The sequence below is a fragment of the Tachyglossus aculeatus genome, chromosome 1, assembly GCF_015852505.1.
Source record: "Tachyglossus aculeatus isolate mTacAcu1 chromosome 1, mTacAcu1.pri, whole genome shotgun sequence".
Lineage (NCBI taxonomy): Eukaryota > Metazoa > Chordata > Mammalia > Monotremata > Tachyglossidae > Tachyglossus > Tachyglossus aculeatus.
Window position 1 is genome coordinate 142,850,324 of NC_052066.1, and position 16,844 is coordinate 142,867,167.

Genomic DNA, 16,844 nt, shown 5'->3' on the forward strand with positions numbered 1-16,844 from the left:
TCTTTTCTCATTCCCTCTGTGGGCAGGGAACGTGTCTACCGACTCTATCGTACTGTACCCTCCCCAGTGCTTAACACCGTGCTCTGTACACAGTAAGCGCTCAATAAATTGCACTGCTCAACTGATTGATCCCTAATTTTGCCCCTCGAGCCAGAGAGCCTCTCTCTCTGGCCCAAATGGAAGCAGAGTTGGAGAGAGGAGAGTAAAGGGCCCAGAAGCGGCAGTTCAGATGCAGGAGAGATGAGAGGAGCAGAGTTGGATGCATTTGGGCAGGCCAGGTGGAAAAGTTCCTCTTTCTGCAGGCAGAGGATTGCTGGGGAGGGCAGCGCTGGCTTCATGTACTTTGCACATAGTAAGCGCTTAACAAATGCCGTCATTATTATTATTATTATTATCAGCATAAGAATGGTCCTTTGGACTTGGTCTTGCTTTGGGGAAGGACTTCATCTGGCCCTATCCAGCCCAAATCATCCATACCATAACCAAATATGTCATTCCTCACATCCTTGCCTGCAACCTACCCTTGGGAGAAATGGACAATGCGTCAATTATTAATACTGGTCAAATGCACTGTTATCAGAAAACCCAAAACTCAAGAGCGTAGCTGAAAAGGCAAAAGGACTTGCGAATTTTCCAAAGTTTTTTACATAATACAAGCAATACATACACAGTGTCCATCTGTAAATACAGTTGTCTTTTGGCTCTTTGTTGAACTGTGCTAATTGACATTTTGCCTGGTTTCACTGGACATTTCAAGACGATTCTGGTCATGGCAGCTGACTGTAATGGCTTCAGGTTAAATTATCTCCTAGTGCAGTGCTCTTTTAAGTATGAAACATCTGAGTGCTTTCCCCGGAAAATTGAGTATCTGCAACTGGTAAGCTGGGTGAAATCATGTTTCCAATATTACTGCAGAATCGACGATCCCATGTGAGGGTCAAGGAGCATGTTGTTCTATGTTAGTTACGGCATTTAGCATGCTTTCACTATGTGCCAAGCCGCTGTGCTAGACACTGGAGACGTAATAATCATATGATTATTAAGACGTAAGATAATCATATGATTGTTTAGTGCACAGCCTGGAGGGGATCTGGGTAGGACTGGAATTCTGCTGCGACTCCGTCGTTCAAACACGTGGTTGTATTTCCACTCCTGACCATTTCTCCAATTATTCTGTTTCCAGGTTGGTTTACTGTCAGAACACGAATAATAATAGTACTTACGACATTTGTTTAGCCCTTATTATGTGCCAAGCACTGTTCTAAGTGCTGGGGTAGATACAAGATAATCAGGTTGGACACGGTTCCTGTAAAACATGAGGCTCACAGAAGTAATGTGGCTTAGTGGAAAGAGCAAGGGCTTGGGAGTCAGAGGATGTGGGTTGTAATCCGGCTCCGCCACTTGTCTGCTGTGTGACCTTGGGCAAGCCACTTAACTTCTCTGTGCCTCAGTTACCTCAACTGTAAAATGGGGATGAAGACCGTGAGCCCCACGTAGGACAACCTACCCCTACCCCATCCTACATCTACCCCAGTGCTTAGCACACACTAAGTGTTTAACAAATACCGTAATTATTATTAATTGACAGATGAGGTAACAGACACACAGAAGTAAAGCGACTTGCTCAAGGTCATACAGCAGACAGGTGGCAGAGCCGGGATTAGAACCCACATCCTCCAGCTCCCAAGACCATGCTCTTGTCACTAAGCCATGACGCCAAGGATCTTGTTGGTGCTATTGCAAATCTCTTGACTGGACTAGAAATTTTCCATCCAAACTGGTGCTGGGCTATGGGAGTCATGAAGTACCTAACTGCAAACATTCATTCATTCAATCGTATTTATTGAGCACTTACTGTGTGCAGAGCACTGTACTAAGCGCTTGGGAACTACAAGTTGGAAACATATAGAGATGGTCCCTACCCAACAGTGGGCTCACAGTCTAGAAGGGGGAGACAGACAACAAAACAAAACATATTAACAAAACATTCATTTATGAAATGAAACATTTCATTTATGTTTCCTTTCGAGGCTGGTTAAATGCCCTATGGATCCTAACACATCTCTGAACAGAGCAGTCATGTGGGCTACTGCAAAGAGCTCAAAGGGTAGACTGTACTCACAGAGTAGACTGTGAACTCACTGTTTATTGTTGTATTGTTCTTTCCCAAGTGCTTAGGGCAGTGCTCTGCACATACTAAGTGCTTAATAAATATGATTGGAAGAATGAATGAATGAAGAGCATGGGCCCGGGAGTCTAGAGGACCTGGGTTTTAATCCTGGCTCTGCCACTCGTCTGTTGTGTGACCTTCGGCAAGTCACTTAACAGCTCTGTGCCTCAGTTCGCTCATCAGTAAAATGGGGATGAAGACTTTGAGCCCCATGTGGGACAGGGACTGTGTCCAACCTGATTAGCTTGGATCTACCCAGTGCTTATTAGATTGCAATGGCACACAGTAAGCACTTAAAAAATACCATTTAGACAAAAAAAAAACCCTGAACTATCTCAAAGATGGCCAATGAAATGTCAACCAGAGGTCTTCAGCATGTAGTGACTTGGTTTGGTGTGCTTGGAAATAGAAATCTTCTAAATCTATTAATCCATCTGTCATATTTACTGAGTGCTTACTGTGTGCACAGCACTGTTCTATTACTGGCCATGAAAACCTACTCGAGAGCATATTTATTTACACACACATCCTCAGGTACGTAATTGGATAAATGTTGGATTATTTCACCAGAGAGCCTCTCTGGACTCTGGGGGAAGACGGTGTGGTGATGGATGTCTAATCTAATTTATTTGGTTTTATATGAAATCTTCTCCTCATAACTCTCCACCTCTAGTTGCTGTACTTGCTAATGACATGTAAATTGGGTCAGAGAAACCCTACTCGTGAACCTTAAAGTTTCACTCATCGCTGACATTTGAAAAAAAAATATATGCATATAGTTTGCTTTTATGACAGACTTTTGGTTTGTTTATAAAGCCAAAAATTGGTGAAATATCAAAGTTTTCTGGGACACGAGTGTTCTTAGGATGGATTGCTGTTGGATTACACATAGGATGATTAAGAATCAGCCCTCATCTTGCAATAATAGAATCTTTCATTGAATTTTGTTCCACTCTAGGCAGATGACTATGCTTGCTCCACACCCATTGCATGCATAGCACAGTCTGAAGTTTTAAGGCTTGAAATAATGGGACGTTTAAACATTTTTAAAGAAGGTTGAAAAACTTCAGTGGATACTGAAGAGCATTTGACAAAAAATGAACGAAAAGATTCCTCGGTATAGGAATTTAGGACTCCAATTTGTAAGGGCTTCAGAAATGGTGCTCTATCCAACATCATCATCATCATCAATCGTATTTATTGAGCGCTTACTATGTGCAGAGCACTGTACTAAGCGCTTGGGAAGTACAAATTGGCAACATATAGAGACAGTCCCTACCCAACCGTGGGCTCACAGTCTAAAAGGGGGAGACAGAGAACAAAACCAAACATACTAACAAAATAAAATAAATAGAATAGATATGTACAAGTAAAATAAATAAATAGGGTAATAAATATGTATAAACATATATACATATATACAGGTGCTGTGGGGAAGGGAAGGAGGTAAGATGGGGGGGATGGAGAGAGGGACGAGGGGGACATCCTTCACTTCTGAAAACTGAATTAGTTGCCATTTCTAAATTAAACTTTTAGGCCTTAAAGCGATAGCCCTGTGTGTCAAACTAAAGACTTCAGCAAAAAGCTAAAATGTCTATAAGCTAACAAAACTCTTTAAAAAAAAAAAATCACAGCTTAAGAAGAATTCTTAGCTTTAGAAGGAAAACTACCTAAAAGTCACAACAATCATTTCCTCCACGGAGACCTCTAAGGTCCTAGTGAAAAGAGGAACTGGTTTAACTACAAGCTGCAGGGGGTGGGGAGAAGCAAGAGCACCGTGGGTCAACTGCAGAAAACTGAACCAAAGAAAGGTGAACGTAAAAAGACTGCGGCAAAGAAACGTTAGCTACGAGAATGAAATCTGCTGGTCTGGAAAGTCCAACTGAAATGGTTAAAATCACCTGCATTCTCCCAACTGATCTGCATGATGCTTCTCAAAATTTTGCATCCCTCCCTTCCTCCAGAGTGGCACGTTCTGCTCAGGGAAGATGAGCTGGGAAACAGAAGAGGTTACCATTCCCCCTATGGCTAGAAAAGCACAGAGAGCTGGGAGGGAGCTCAAAGTGTCCATTCGGATCAACCCTCTGCTTCCAAGCAGGACTCATTAGGATCATCCAAGACATTAGGAGCATCTAGCCTATGAAAAATTGCATTCCGCAATATTTCTGTATTTTCAGAACACGACTGTCAGAATTGTTTTCCCCTTCCGTTTCGTGTAAATCTCTCTCTAAATTATCTAATTTTCGGTCACTGTAGCTGACGATGTAGGAGGGCAAAACTTTTTTTAGATTAGATCCCACCCTCTTACCTGCCACTAGATCCCTGCATTAAGCAGAAATGAAAAACACAATGGTCATTATCTTCAATTCCTTATTTTCTCATTTTCAACCTTGAGGGGTTTTTTTTTTCCTCTTTTATTAAAGGGCACGTTAAAGGATATGAACCATGCAAAAATGGAGTCAATGACTGCTAAAATAATATCACAAACAAGAACAGCCACATGATTAGCACCCTAAAAACAATGAAAAAAAAGCATGTAACCAAGCATGACAAGTTAATCACTGAGGAGAGCAATTTATCTGGGCCAAAAAAAAGTTAAACGACTTTCCACTTCAGGACGCTCACAAAGCGAGTTGAGCCAGAGATGGGCTACTCATTGACTTTGATTTTTCACTCATCCCTGGCAAGCTCATTTGGAAAAAAATATATTATTCTCAAGATTATTATTCTAACGATAACCACTGCATATAAACAAGTCATCACGATCTATGACCGTCAGGTAAAAAGTAATAGCTCTTGCTTCTTTATCCAATAACCACAGCAGTGTAGGTGGGCTTCGATCATCATCATCATCATCATCAATCGTATTTATTGAGCGCTTACTGTGTGCAGAGCACTTCGATGAAATGCATGCGTCTCCTGCCTGGTCAAATTAAAAGTTTCTTTGATGCGTCAATGAGCATCGTATCATGGGTCCAAACGAACAGCCCCGCAGTGCTCTGCACACAGTAAGTGACTGAATGCATGAATGAATGAACAGCCTCAGAAGTGAAGTGTCTCGCCCAAAGCCACACACACGATGAGTGGCAGGGCTGGGATTAGAACCCGTGACTTTGTGATTCCCAGGCCTGGGCTCCATCCACTATGCCATGCTGCTTCCCTGATGGTGATGGAGATGAGGATAAGCAGTAAGAGGAAACATCAGAGAAGCGGCGTGGCTTAGTGGAAGGAGCCCGGGCTTGGGAATCAGAGGTTGTGGTTTCTAATCCCGGCTCTGCCACTTGTCAGCTGTGTGACCTTGGGCAAGCCACTTAAGTTCTCTGTGCCTCAGTTACCTCATCTGTAAAATGGGGATGAAGACTGTAAGCCCCATGTGGGACCATCTGATTATCCTGTATCTACCCCAGTGCTCAGAACAGTGCTTGGCACATAGTAAGCGTTTAACAAATACCAACATTATTATTATTACAGAAGCTGGGAGGCTGTAGCTTAATTTATTCTCACCAAAAGTATCTCCTCTGCACGCCAGAGCTGCTAAGCAAGTAGCCACCCATCAGCCTGTGCACTGAGGAGGTGATTATGGTCACGGAAAAACACAAAAAAAAACTAGGACCAGGAATAAGCTTAGCGCTACTGGGTCAAGCGCTTAGAACAGTGCTCTACACACAGTAAGTGTTCAATAAGGACGTTGATGGATTTATCTTTGACTCACCGACGGACAGACTACAGTGACAACATTTTAATGAAGATGTCTCGATAAGAAAGTTTAGAAACAGGTAACAGTGTTGTAGCAAAGCGTTTGACAATTGAGGCAAGTAGGACCTGGTTCTAAGTTGGCCAAAGCGAGGGTAGAAAAAGAAAAAGGGGGAGGTTTCAAAGGAGTTGGAGAATACATATAAAAACTTATGCCACAACTATGTACGTACTTCATGTAATTTTCACATTCATAGGCATATTTGAGGAAATAATAATAATAATGGTGGTGTTCGTTGTTCGTTAAGTGCTTGCTATGTGCCAAGCACTGTTCTAAGCACTGGGGTAGATACACAGTCATCAAGTTGTCACACGTGGGGCTCACGGTGAGGCATTACTTCTGTACTGTACCTCATGTATGTGCATATGCGAAATAATGGAAACAAAGATCTTCAACAACAGTCCTGACTTTTTCAACCACTTTCATAGCTTCCTTTTGGGAATTTCATTCCGGGCAACTCCTGATTATCTGTATAGTTAATATAGCTGTTCGGGGCTCTCAAAAATCTAATTTTAGTCAATAGTTCCAGCCTCTTATCCATGTAAACATTGTAGCAGAGCTCTTTAGGAAGGAAAATTTTCTGATCTGAGTTACGACACCTTTCTCTGTGGAGGTGCTAATACACAAGGACACAGTACGACAGCAAGCAGCAGGAGGGAGAAATGAAGGCCATGAGTAATCTACAATTTGGGGAGTCAGCCACTGAATATTCTTATTTGGGAACATAGAAATTGATCTGATGATTATTCGTTGTCCCAGATACCTTCTTTTTGGCTATGCCCTTGCTTCTCACCAACTCCATGAGAAAGTGAAGAAAAGGCAAACTGCTAGCACCTCTTTTATACAAATTATCCTATTCCCCAATGAACACAGATTATTGAAAGACAGCTATCAGAGATGGGAGTAACAGATTTAACCCAGAACGCCATATGGGAGAAGGAGATCGAGGTAATTGCTTATTACAAGTTACCTGAAGGCAAGTGACTGTAAGATCACTGTTGGCAGAGAATATGTCTTTTATATTGTTATACTGTACTTTCCTAAATGCTTAGAACAGTGCTCTGCACATGGTAAGAGCTCAATAAATACCACTGACTGATTGACAAGTGGGATGTGTACTCTTTCCAAATGCTTAGTACAGTGCTTTGTACACACTTTATACACTCTCTGTACCACCACTAAGTGGGATGTGTATTCTTCCCAATAACTATGACTGAATGAGTAAATGACTGTGGACTAATACTTATTCAATTAAAGCGTATCATAGTGGAAAGTCTTCATCCTTCTCTACTATTACCAGAAAATTCGAACTGAGCTTGCCTTTGGCTTTATTCAAAATTCAGCAGTGTTCCACAGGAAACTTCCCCCTTGTTCAGAATGAAACTTTTTAAGAAAATTATGTAGAGCATCACTTCATATTGAAGAAACTGGCCAGGGAAAGTGAACACTACACTTAACCAAGTGGCAAAGAACATACTTAAATCGAACTAATGAAGAAAACTCATTTCTTTACCCCAATAATTCTCATAATGCCTTCGATGGCTGCAAAAACGAAGTAGAGTCCACCCAGTCCTACTACTCGATTCATAACTGTTCCTAAACGAGGTCTAGATCAAAGAAAAAAAGCAAAACATTAGCACAGGTAGATGAGAAAACAAAAAAAAAGTGCTGCTAGAGCTGTTAAATAACGAGGTATTCAAATTATTGAATAATAATAATAATTTAATAATGATGATAATAATAATAATAATGATGTCATTTCTTAAGTGCTTACTATGTGTCGAGCACTGCTCTAAGCGTTGGGGTAGATAAAAGGTAATCAGGTTGCCCCATGTGGGGCTCACAGTCTTAATCCCCATTTTACAGATGAGGGAACTGAGGCACAGAGAAGTCAAGTGACTTGCCCAGAGTCACACAACTGATCAGTGGCGGAGCCGGGATTAGAACCCACGGCCTCTAACTCCCAAGCCCGGGCTCTTTCCACTATGCCATGCTGCTTCTCACCAGTAAGCCTGAGGAACTGGTGCATAAAAACACCACTGACCGACTAACATTCCTATGAAAACGACCAATGAGACAGATCACAAATGATTTCGTGCTTATCTAAAACAGAGGAAAGGAGCAGAAGTGGCAGTAATAAATTTCAGCTAATTTTGCATAGAATCTACAGTCTCTGTGATGATACAGAAAATATCGATATTGGATTAGCATGCAAACAAAAGTTGGTGACTCTACAGCACTGCGCTGTACCGATACCTACTTCACGATGCCATAGCCCAAGCTCACAATGATTACAAGGAGACGTGCTAATGTCCTCTTAACTGCAGAGATCAATTCGGCGAATATCAAGAGACCCTGGGCTGGGGGGGGAAAAAAAAAACAAACAAATCTCTCCATCCACTTGTGTTTCAAAGCAGTAAATACTGGTGCGTGTTGGGACGGCGTCAGCAACTTACATGAAAGTCCGGAGGTATTGATGTTCTGATATTCTGCATAAAACACTGCTTTTTCTAGCATTCCCAAGAAAATCACAGCAGCGATCCAAAACTGGATCCTCAACAAATCCTTCCAGTAACAGGCGGACCAGACGAGCCACAGTACACCGTACAGAATGTAAAGGATGCACATCACCATGTAAAACTGTAAAGACAAATTCAGGTTTTCAATCCAGTGAGCTACTCCAGTCCAACTGGCCCAGAAAAATGATTGTGGGTTTTCTGTTCAACAACTCTATCAATCAATCAGTGGAATTTACTGAGTACTTACTATGTCCTTACTATACAATTCCTCCTCCAAATATGATGACAATTATCTATTTTCTGGGACTAGGGGAAATGGCCTTGGCCAAAGAACTGGCTGTTCACAGCCTCTCTCTTTCCACAGGTGAGGTTGAAATCATAAGAATTGTGGTAGTTGTTACTATGTGCCGAGCACTATACTAAGCATCAGGGTAGATACAATATAACCGGATCAGAAGCAATCTCCGATCCCATTCAGGTCTCCCGGTTTAAGTGGAGGGAGAACGAGTATTTAATCCCCATTTTACATACATAAATAATAATTATTTATTTATTTATTTATTTATTTTACTTGTACACATCTATTCTATTTATTTTGTGAGTATGCTTGGTTTTGTTCTGTCTCCCCCTTTTAGACTGTGAGCCCACTGTTGGGTAGGGACTGTCTCTGTATGTTGCCAACTTGTACTTCCCAAGCGCTTAGTACAGTGCTCTGCACACAGTAAGCGCTCAATAAATACGATTGATGATGATAAGAGGAAAATGAGGCACGGTGATTTGCGCAAGGTCACACGGCAGGCAACTGGTGGAGCCGTGACAGAACCCAGGTCTCCTAACTTCAAGGCCCGAGCTTTTTTCTCTGGGCCAGGCTGTTTCCAAGAATGAAATGGAACAAATTGGGCAGCGAATGGGTCTGTTTAATGTCCTGTCGTACTCTCCCAAGCGCTTAGGACAGTGTTCTCCACACAGGAAGTGCTCAATAAATACGATTAAATAATAATAATAATTTTGGTATTTGTTAAGCGCTTACAATGTGCCAAGCACTGTTCAAAGCGATGGGGGAGATACAGGTTGACCAGGTTGTCCAACGTGGGGCTCACAGTCTTAATCCTAGATTTCTAGACTGTGAGCCCACTGCTGGGTAGGGACTGTCTCTATACGTTGCCAACTTGTGCTTCCCGAGCGCTTAGTCCAGTGCTCTGCACACAGTAAGCGCTCAATAAATACGATTGATTGATTGATTAATCCCCATTTTCCAGATGAGGGAACTGAGGCCCAGAGAAGTGAAGTGACTCGCCCAAAGTCACACAGCTGCCAAGCGGCGGAGCCAGGATTAGAACCCACGACCTCTGACTCCCAAGCCGGAGCTCTTACCACTGAGCCACGCTGCTTCTCAATTAAATGAATGAATGAATGAATGAATAAAAGATAGCGGTGCAGAGATAGGGAGTTTTGAGTTTGCCTGGGGCTGTTTCCTTACCCATTTTTCCAATCTCTGAGCAGTTTATAGTCCTCTGGTTTAGCACAGAGTCTGGGCACAATGTAGGCTCAGCAAATACTGGTGATTGACTGAGGGGGGAAAAGGGTGGCCTGCTGTCTTGGGTGCAGGAAGCCCAAGCTGGAAATGGGCAGGAGCTAGCAAAGAGTTGGCTTGGCATACTCAGGCACTGGCATCAATCAATCGGTGGTAGTTATTGAGCTCTTACCACGTGTAGAACATTGCTCTAAGCGCTTGGGAGAGGATAATACAACAGAATTAGCAGACACGTTCCCTCCCCATAATGAGCTTACATGTACATGGAAAATTCTATATGATTGGAGAGTTACAGCCAAAACCCTTAAAACTTGGTTCATAGATTTTTTTAAACTGTATTTGTTAATCAATCAACCAATCAATCGCATTTATTGAGCGCTTACTGTGTGCAGAGCACTGTACTAAGCGCTTGGGAAGTACAAGTTGGCAACTGGTTAAGCACTTTACTATGTGCTAGGCACTGTTTTAAGAGCTGGGGTAGATACAAGCTAATCAGGTTGGCCACAGTCCCCGTCCCACGTGGGGCTCACAGTCTTAATCCCTGTTTTACAGATGAGGGAACTGAGGCACAGAGAAGTGAAGGGACTTCCCCAAGATCACACAGCAGACAAGGGGCGGAGCCGGGACTAGAACCCAGGTCCCTCTGATTCCCAGGCACGTGCTCTCTCTATTAGGCCACACTGCTTCTCAGATTGAAGGGGGCCTGGAAACTTAGCCCGGCCTCCTTTATAGCTACGTAAACGGTCAGCTCCTTGAGGACAGGGATCACATCCCTTCTAGACTGTGAGCCCGCTGTTGGGTAGGGACCGTCTCTATATGTTGCCAACTTGTCCTTCCCAAGCGCTTAGTACAGTGCTCTGCACACAGTAAGCGCTCAATCAATACGACTGAATGAATGAATGAATCCCCCAAGTCTACTGTACAGTGCTCTGCACAGTGTAAGCACTCAATAAATACCATGGATGGACGGATACTGGACTCACTTATCGCATATTTACTTTCCCTATCTTTCTTGGAATAGAAACTCCGTCTCGGGGGAAGGGGAGAATTTTTAAGAACCACACGAGCAAAGTTTGTGACAAATACTTACAATCATTAGAGGCCACTCTGATGCCGAGATATACCCATGAAGCCCCAGCATCGAAACGGAAACTGCAAAGGAAAAGCGAGCTTGCCGTCATTTATTTGCCCTGAATGATAAACACACTCATTTCCCTGAGGTTTCCGAACTCGTTGTACAAAACGCAAATGGAGAAAAGGGGTGTGGAGTGCAAATCTGCCTGTCGTGCTGGTACACCCAAAAACCAGGCTTCGGTTTCTTGATCAGAAAATAACAACAGCAGCAATCAATCAATCAATCGCATTTATTGAGCGGTTATTGTGTGCAGAGCACTGTACTAAGCGCTTGGGAAGTACAAGTTGGCAACATATAGAGACAGTCCCTACCCAACAGTGGGCTCACAGTCTAAAACGGGGAGACAGAGAACAAAACCAAACATACTAACAAAATAAAATCAATAGAATAGATATGTACAAGTAAAATGAATAAATCGAGTAATAAATATGTACAAATATATATACATCCATGTACTGCGGGGCTAAGAAGAGGAGCGAGGGGCGTGGAAGGAAAAATGGCAGAAGTGAATCCAAGGGAAGATGGAGATCAAAGGATGGTGTCCCATCTCCTGGAAAGGCAAATGCCCACCTTCAGGAGAGGGGTACCAATCTTTGCCACTGGCACTGACCTGTTCATTCATTCATTCAATTGTATTTATTGAGCGCTTACTCTGTGCAGAGCACTGAACTAAGTGCTTGGGAAGCAGCGTGGCTCAGTGGAAAGAGCACAGGCTTGGGAGTCAGAGGTCATGGGTTCTAATCCCGGCTCCACCACATGTCTGCTGTGTGACCTTGGGCAAGTCACTTAACTTGCCTGAGCCTCAGTTATTACCTCATCTGTAAAATGAGGATGGAGACTGTGAGCCCCATGTGGAACAGCCTGATCACCTTGTATCCCCCTCCCAGTGCTTAGAACAGTGCTTTGCACATAGTAAGCACTTAACAAATGCCATTATTATTATTATTATTATTATTATTATCATTGGGACAGTACAATTCAGCAATAAACAGACACATTCCCTGCCCACAATGAGCTTACAGTCTAGAGGTGGGGAGACTAACATTAAATAAATAAATGACAGATAGGTACATACGTGCTGTGGGGCTGGTGGTGAGGGAGCAGAGAACAAAGGGAGCAAATCAGGGTGACACAGAAGGGAGTGGGAGAAGAGGAAAGGGAGGCTTAGTCAGGGAAGGCCTCTTGGAGGAGACGTGCCCTCGATAAGGCTTTAAAGGTGGAGAGGGTAATCGTCTGTCGGATTAGAGGAGGGAGGGGATCCAGGCCAGAGAAAGGAAATGGGCGAGAGGTCGGCGATGAGATGGAGGCACAGTGAGAAGGTGAGCATTACAGGAGCGATGAATGTGGGCTGGGTTGTAGTAGGAGAGTAGTGAGGTGAGGTAGTAGTTAAAGCAGCGTGGCTCAGTGGAAAGAGCCCGGGCTTTGGAGTCAGAGGTCATGGGTTCAAATCCCAGCTCCGCCAACTGACAGCTGTGTGACTCTGGGCAAGTCACTTCACTTCCCTGGGCCTCAGTTCCCTCATCTGTAAAATGGGGATTAAGACTGTGAGCCCCCCGTGGGTCAACCTGATCACCTTGTAACCTCCCCAGCGCTTAGAACAGTGCTTTGCACATAGTAAGCGCTTAATAAATGCCATTATTAGTATTATTATTGTTACTGAAGTTTGGACCCTTGATCTTTAACACTAATCAACAAGGTCTGAATAACCTTTTGGAAGATTAACGATTCTCTACACTGTAAACTCTCTGAGGACAGACAGCATGTCTGCCCGCTCCATGGAACTCTCCCAACCCGCTACTGCAGTGCCCTGCAGAAAGGAAGCACTCAATAAATACCACTGATTGATGTCACTTCACTTCTCTGGGCCTCAGTTATCTCATCTGCTTATAATGTAAGCCCCCAATGATCTTGTGAACAGTGCTTTGCACATAGTAAGCGCTTAACAAATGCCATTACTATTGTTAAGTATCCCAGCACTTACAACAGTGCTTGACATATAGTAAACTCTTAACAAATACCATAATTATTAATATTAGTAGTAGTATTATTAATAAAATGATGCTTCCAACTTGATTTACATGCGATTTGAAATGTGCCTCACTAAATCACAACTCGACCTGAAATAATCCCCTCGCTATCCTCAATCTGAAAAATATAGGCACTGTAATGGGCAGAAAGATCACCGGAATTGATAATGCCATACTCAAAATAACTGCAAAAATCTGCTGGGTGAGAGGTGGGCTTCCTTACACTAGTCTCATTCATCATCTCCTTGATTTTTTTTTTATTCATTAAACCCTAGAGGAAACTGTCCCTTTTAACATTTTAGAAGTTTTCACTCAAATGAATGAAAGCTCCTGGCCTAGCTGACAGAGCACGGGGCTGGAAGTCAGAAGAACCTGGGTTCAAATCCAGCTACTTGCCTGCTAGGTGGCCTTGGGCAAGTCACTGAAATTCTCTGTGCCTCTCTTACCCCATCTGTAAAATGGGGATTAAGACTGTGAGGTCTATGTGGGATAGGGACTGTGTCCAACCTGATTAACTTCTATCTACCCAAGTGCTTAGTACAGTGCCTGGCAAATAGTAAGCACTTAATACCATAAAAAAAAGCTTAGTAAGTGCTTAATAAATGCCATCAAAAAAAAAAAAACTAGCAGATACAATTTATTCAAGGATACCTACAAAACTGACTTTTGAAATTGGAAGAGGCATAAGCCTGTAACATGTGGGTGGGGGCGGGGTGGGGGAAGTGATCACAAAATCAAGGATTTGAAATCTGAGAATGTCTTCCATGTTATAAGTATGAATGCTAGACAATCGGGAATTAGAAAACTTTTCCAATTGCAAGGCAGTTAAAAATACAATACTGCTCTGGGTGGTGAAATATTTTCAAACAGAAAATTATACCGGTCAAATTCCAGTTTCTCGCTTTCTCTTCTGTTTTGATAGAAACAATGAAAAGATGTGGGCCATCCCTCCACGTTTTGGCTACAACATCATCCTGAAAAATGGAAAGAAGAAGGAGGGCAGGGTACCCTTTTTTTTTTACCAAACTGTTGAAATAAAAGGCAGTCCAGACTTTATTAGCTGAAACTGATCCGATATTTCAAATAAGAAGTAGCTAGATCTTTAATTTGTAGCAGTCACAAAAAAATGGCGGCAGCCAAACATGTCCAAGAAAATGTCAAAAATCTCTCTCCATCAGGGACATACTCCTAATCCCCCGTTTCCCGAGAAAAGACTCCAATTCGATGGTAATAAGTCACCATTGGTTTTCCACTTCCCTTTCCTACTTCTGGAGCTGTCTTTTAACTAGGGTTCCCTCAAGCTCGATTTTATTTCCAAACTTCTGGAAGTCTAGTGAAGCTTTCAGAAATTGTTCTAGGCCAATCAGATGCCACAAACACTGGATAATTGGTGTTTCAATCCCATGGGGTGGCAAACGGACCTCGCTGCCTGAAGAAAGTCAGTTCCTTGCTGACCGCTGACCACTGACCTGGCCAATACTTCTCCTTCCCTGGCACTGCTGATTTCTCGCTATGGTGGCTCCTAGGGATTTAAAAGTCACAAAAACAGCAGAAGAATATTGTCCTGGCCAAGTAAACAGAGAACTGGCCTAGGAGTCAAAAGGACCTGGGTTCGAAACCCAGCTCCACTGTGTGACTCTGGGCAAGTCATTTTGCTTCTCTTTGCCTCAGCGACCTCATCTGTAAAATGGGGATTAAAACTGGGCGCCCCATGAGGGGCATGGACTGTGTCCAACCTGATTAGCTTGTATCCATCCCAGTGCTTAGCAGAGTGCCTGGCACATACAGAGAGTTTAACCAATACCATTAAAAAAAACCCCTTAAAATATCAAGGTGAGTGAATCCTTCTTTCCATGATAATTTCAAAGCTGCTCACAAGGTAGCTGAACCCAACAGCAGAAAACCCACCTGACTAATCTAGTATCTGAGGCAATTCCTCAACGAGGGGCATAGTTTCTCTAGCTACAGTCAATTGTGCACCTCTAACCTCTAAGACAAATGAAGGTTAAAACTTTACCGTGGATCCTCGGTGGTTTGGAAGCTTTTTAATATTTGTTGTGATTTGTCCTTTTTTCTGAAATAAGAAAAAAAATGGAGAGATCACCAAACTATTTTCTCCAGTATACTTTTGGGAAACTGCCTGTTAGCTGTGTTTTTGGGAAAACTGAATGCTTCTCACAGCTAACCCAACTAAAATGGAGGAGACCTCTGGATTTGCTAATGACGATGGAGTCTCGTTGGTTGTAGAGCACAGGTGAGCCTTGGTTCGGGCATGGAGACGTCATCATCGGTCAATTGTATTTACTGAGAGCTTACTATGTGCAGAGCACTGTACTAAGCACTTGGGAGAGTACAACAATAAACACATTCCCTGCCCACAATACTTCCAAGAATCTACATGACAGAAGTGATTCTAGGGCTAGTGGTTTGTGCAGTTGCGCTCGCACGCTCTCATCCCTGTGTCCTCTGGAACAGTGGACACAACACGTAGCTAGTCAGGCAAGGATGCGGCATGCATCAATTTGTTGTTCTGAGCCTTTCACAGCCAAGGTGACCACAACACAGTGGCAGAGTGGGGTCAAGCCACCTTAGACGAGCAGGCGGTTGCCAGGGCGACCGCCCTGTTGGCCACTGCGGTCTTCCCCGCCCACGCTAGCCACCCATTTTCAAGATTCGTGCCAGACCTGCCTCTAACGCACTCCATCACCTTGCTCCCGCCAACCTCCCTTCGCTCCTCTCTTACTAGAACCCAGCCTGCACACTTGGCTCCTCCAACCTTCTCACTACCTCAGTCTCGTCTATGTCACCGCTGACCTCTTGCCCACATCCTTGAAGACACAGAGGAGCAGCGTGGCTCAGTGGAAGAGAGCCTGGGCTTTGGAGTTAGAGGTCATGGGTTCAAATCCCGGCTCCGCCAATGGTCGGCTGTGTGGCTTTGGGCAAGTCACTTCACTTCTCTGGGCCTCAGTTACCTCATCTGTAAAATGGGGATTAAGACTGTGAGCCCACCGTGGGACAACCTGATCACCCTGTAACCTCCCCAGCGCTTAGAACAGTGCTTTGCACATAGTAAGTGCTTAATAAATGCCATTATTATTATTATTGTTATTATTATTATTATTATCCTTGCTCTGTCCAGGAACGCCCTCCCTCTTCATATCTGACAGACAATGACTCTCCCCACCTTCGAAGCCTTATTGAAGGCCCATCTCCTCCAAGAGGCCTTCCGTGACTAAGCCCTAGTTTCCTTTTCACCTATTTCCTTCTGCATCGGCCTGACTTGCTTCCTTTATTCATCTCCCCGCAAGCCTCACGGGACTTATGTACAAACCCACAATTTATTTATTTATATTAATGCCTGTCTCCCTCTCTAGACTGTCAGTTCGCTGTGGGCAGGGAACGTGTCTGTTATATTGCATTCTTTCAAGTGCTTAGTACAGTACTCTGCACACAGTAAATACAAATGATTGACTATGTGAGAGACCACTGATTGCTTCACCACTGTAAAATGTCACCTATACGTAGTCTCTCAAGTGCTTAGTACAGTATTCTGCACACAGTAAATACAAATGATTGAATACGTGAGAGACCATTGATTGCTTCACCACTGTAAAACGTCACCTACAAATACTCCAGGACTCTATCTGGGGAAAATCTCCTCTAAAAAGTGACATTTAGTCATTCAATCGTATTTATTGAGCGCTT

At 43.3% G+C, this 16,844-nt stretch overlaps 1 protein-coding gene across 2 annotated transcripts in view; it reads right to left on the minus strand.

The window, feature by feature from the left end:
- Positions 1 to 16,844, minus strand: part of TMEM87B (transmembrane protein 87B) — a 49,475-nt gene that overhangs the window by 22,436 nt on the left and 10,195 nt on the right. The window contains exons 5-11 of one of the 2 annotated variants that reach the window (XM_038743279.1): positions 15,157 to 15,213; positions 14,020 to 14,113; positions 11,068 to 11,129; positions 8,381 to 8,564; positions 8,185 to 8,284; positions 7,438 to 7,531; positions 4,611 to 4,682 (exon numbers count right to left, since the gene is read on the minus strand). In XM_038743279.1, coding sequence (XP_038599207.1) covers positions 4,611 to 4,682; positions 7,438 to 7,531; positions 8,185 to 8,284; positions 8,381 to 8,564; positions 11,068 to 11,129; positions 14,020 to 14,113; positions 15,157 to 15,213 — 663 coding nt within the window. The remainder of the gene's footprint in view (positions 1 to 4,610; positions 4,683 to 7,437; positions 7,532 to 8,184; positions 8,285 to 8,380; positions 8,565 to 11,067; positions 11,130 to 14,019; positions 14,114 to 15,156; positions 15,214 to 16,844) is intronic. The other variant, XM_038743280.1, reaches the window with a different exon arrangement.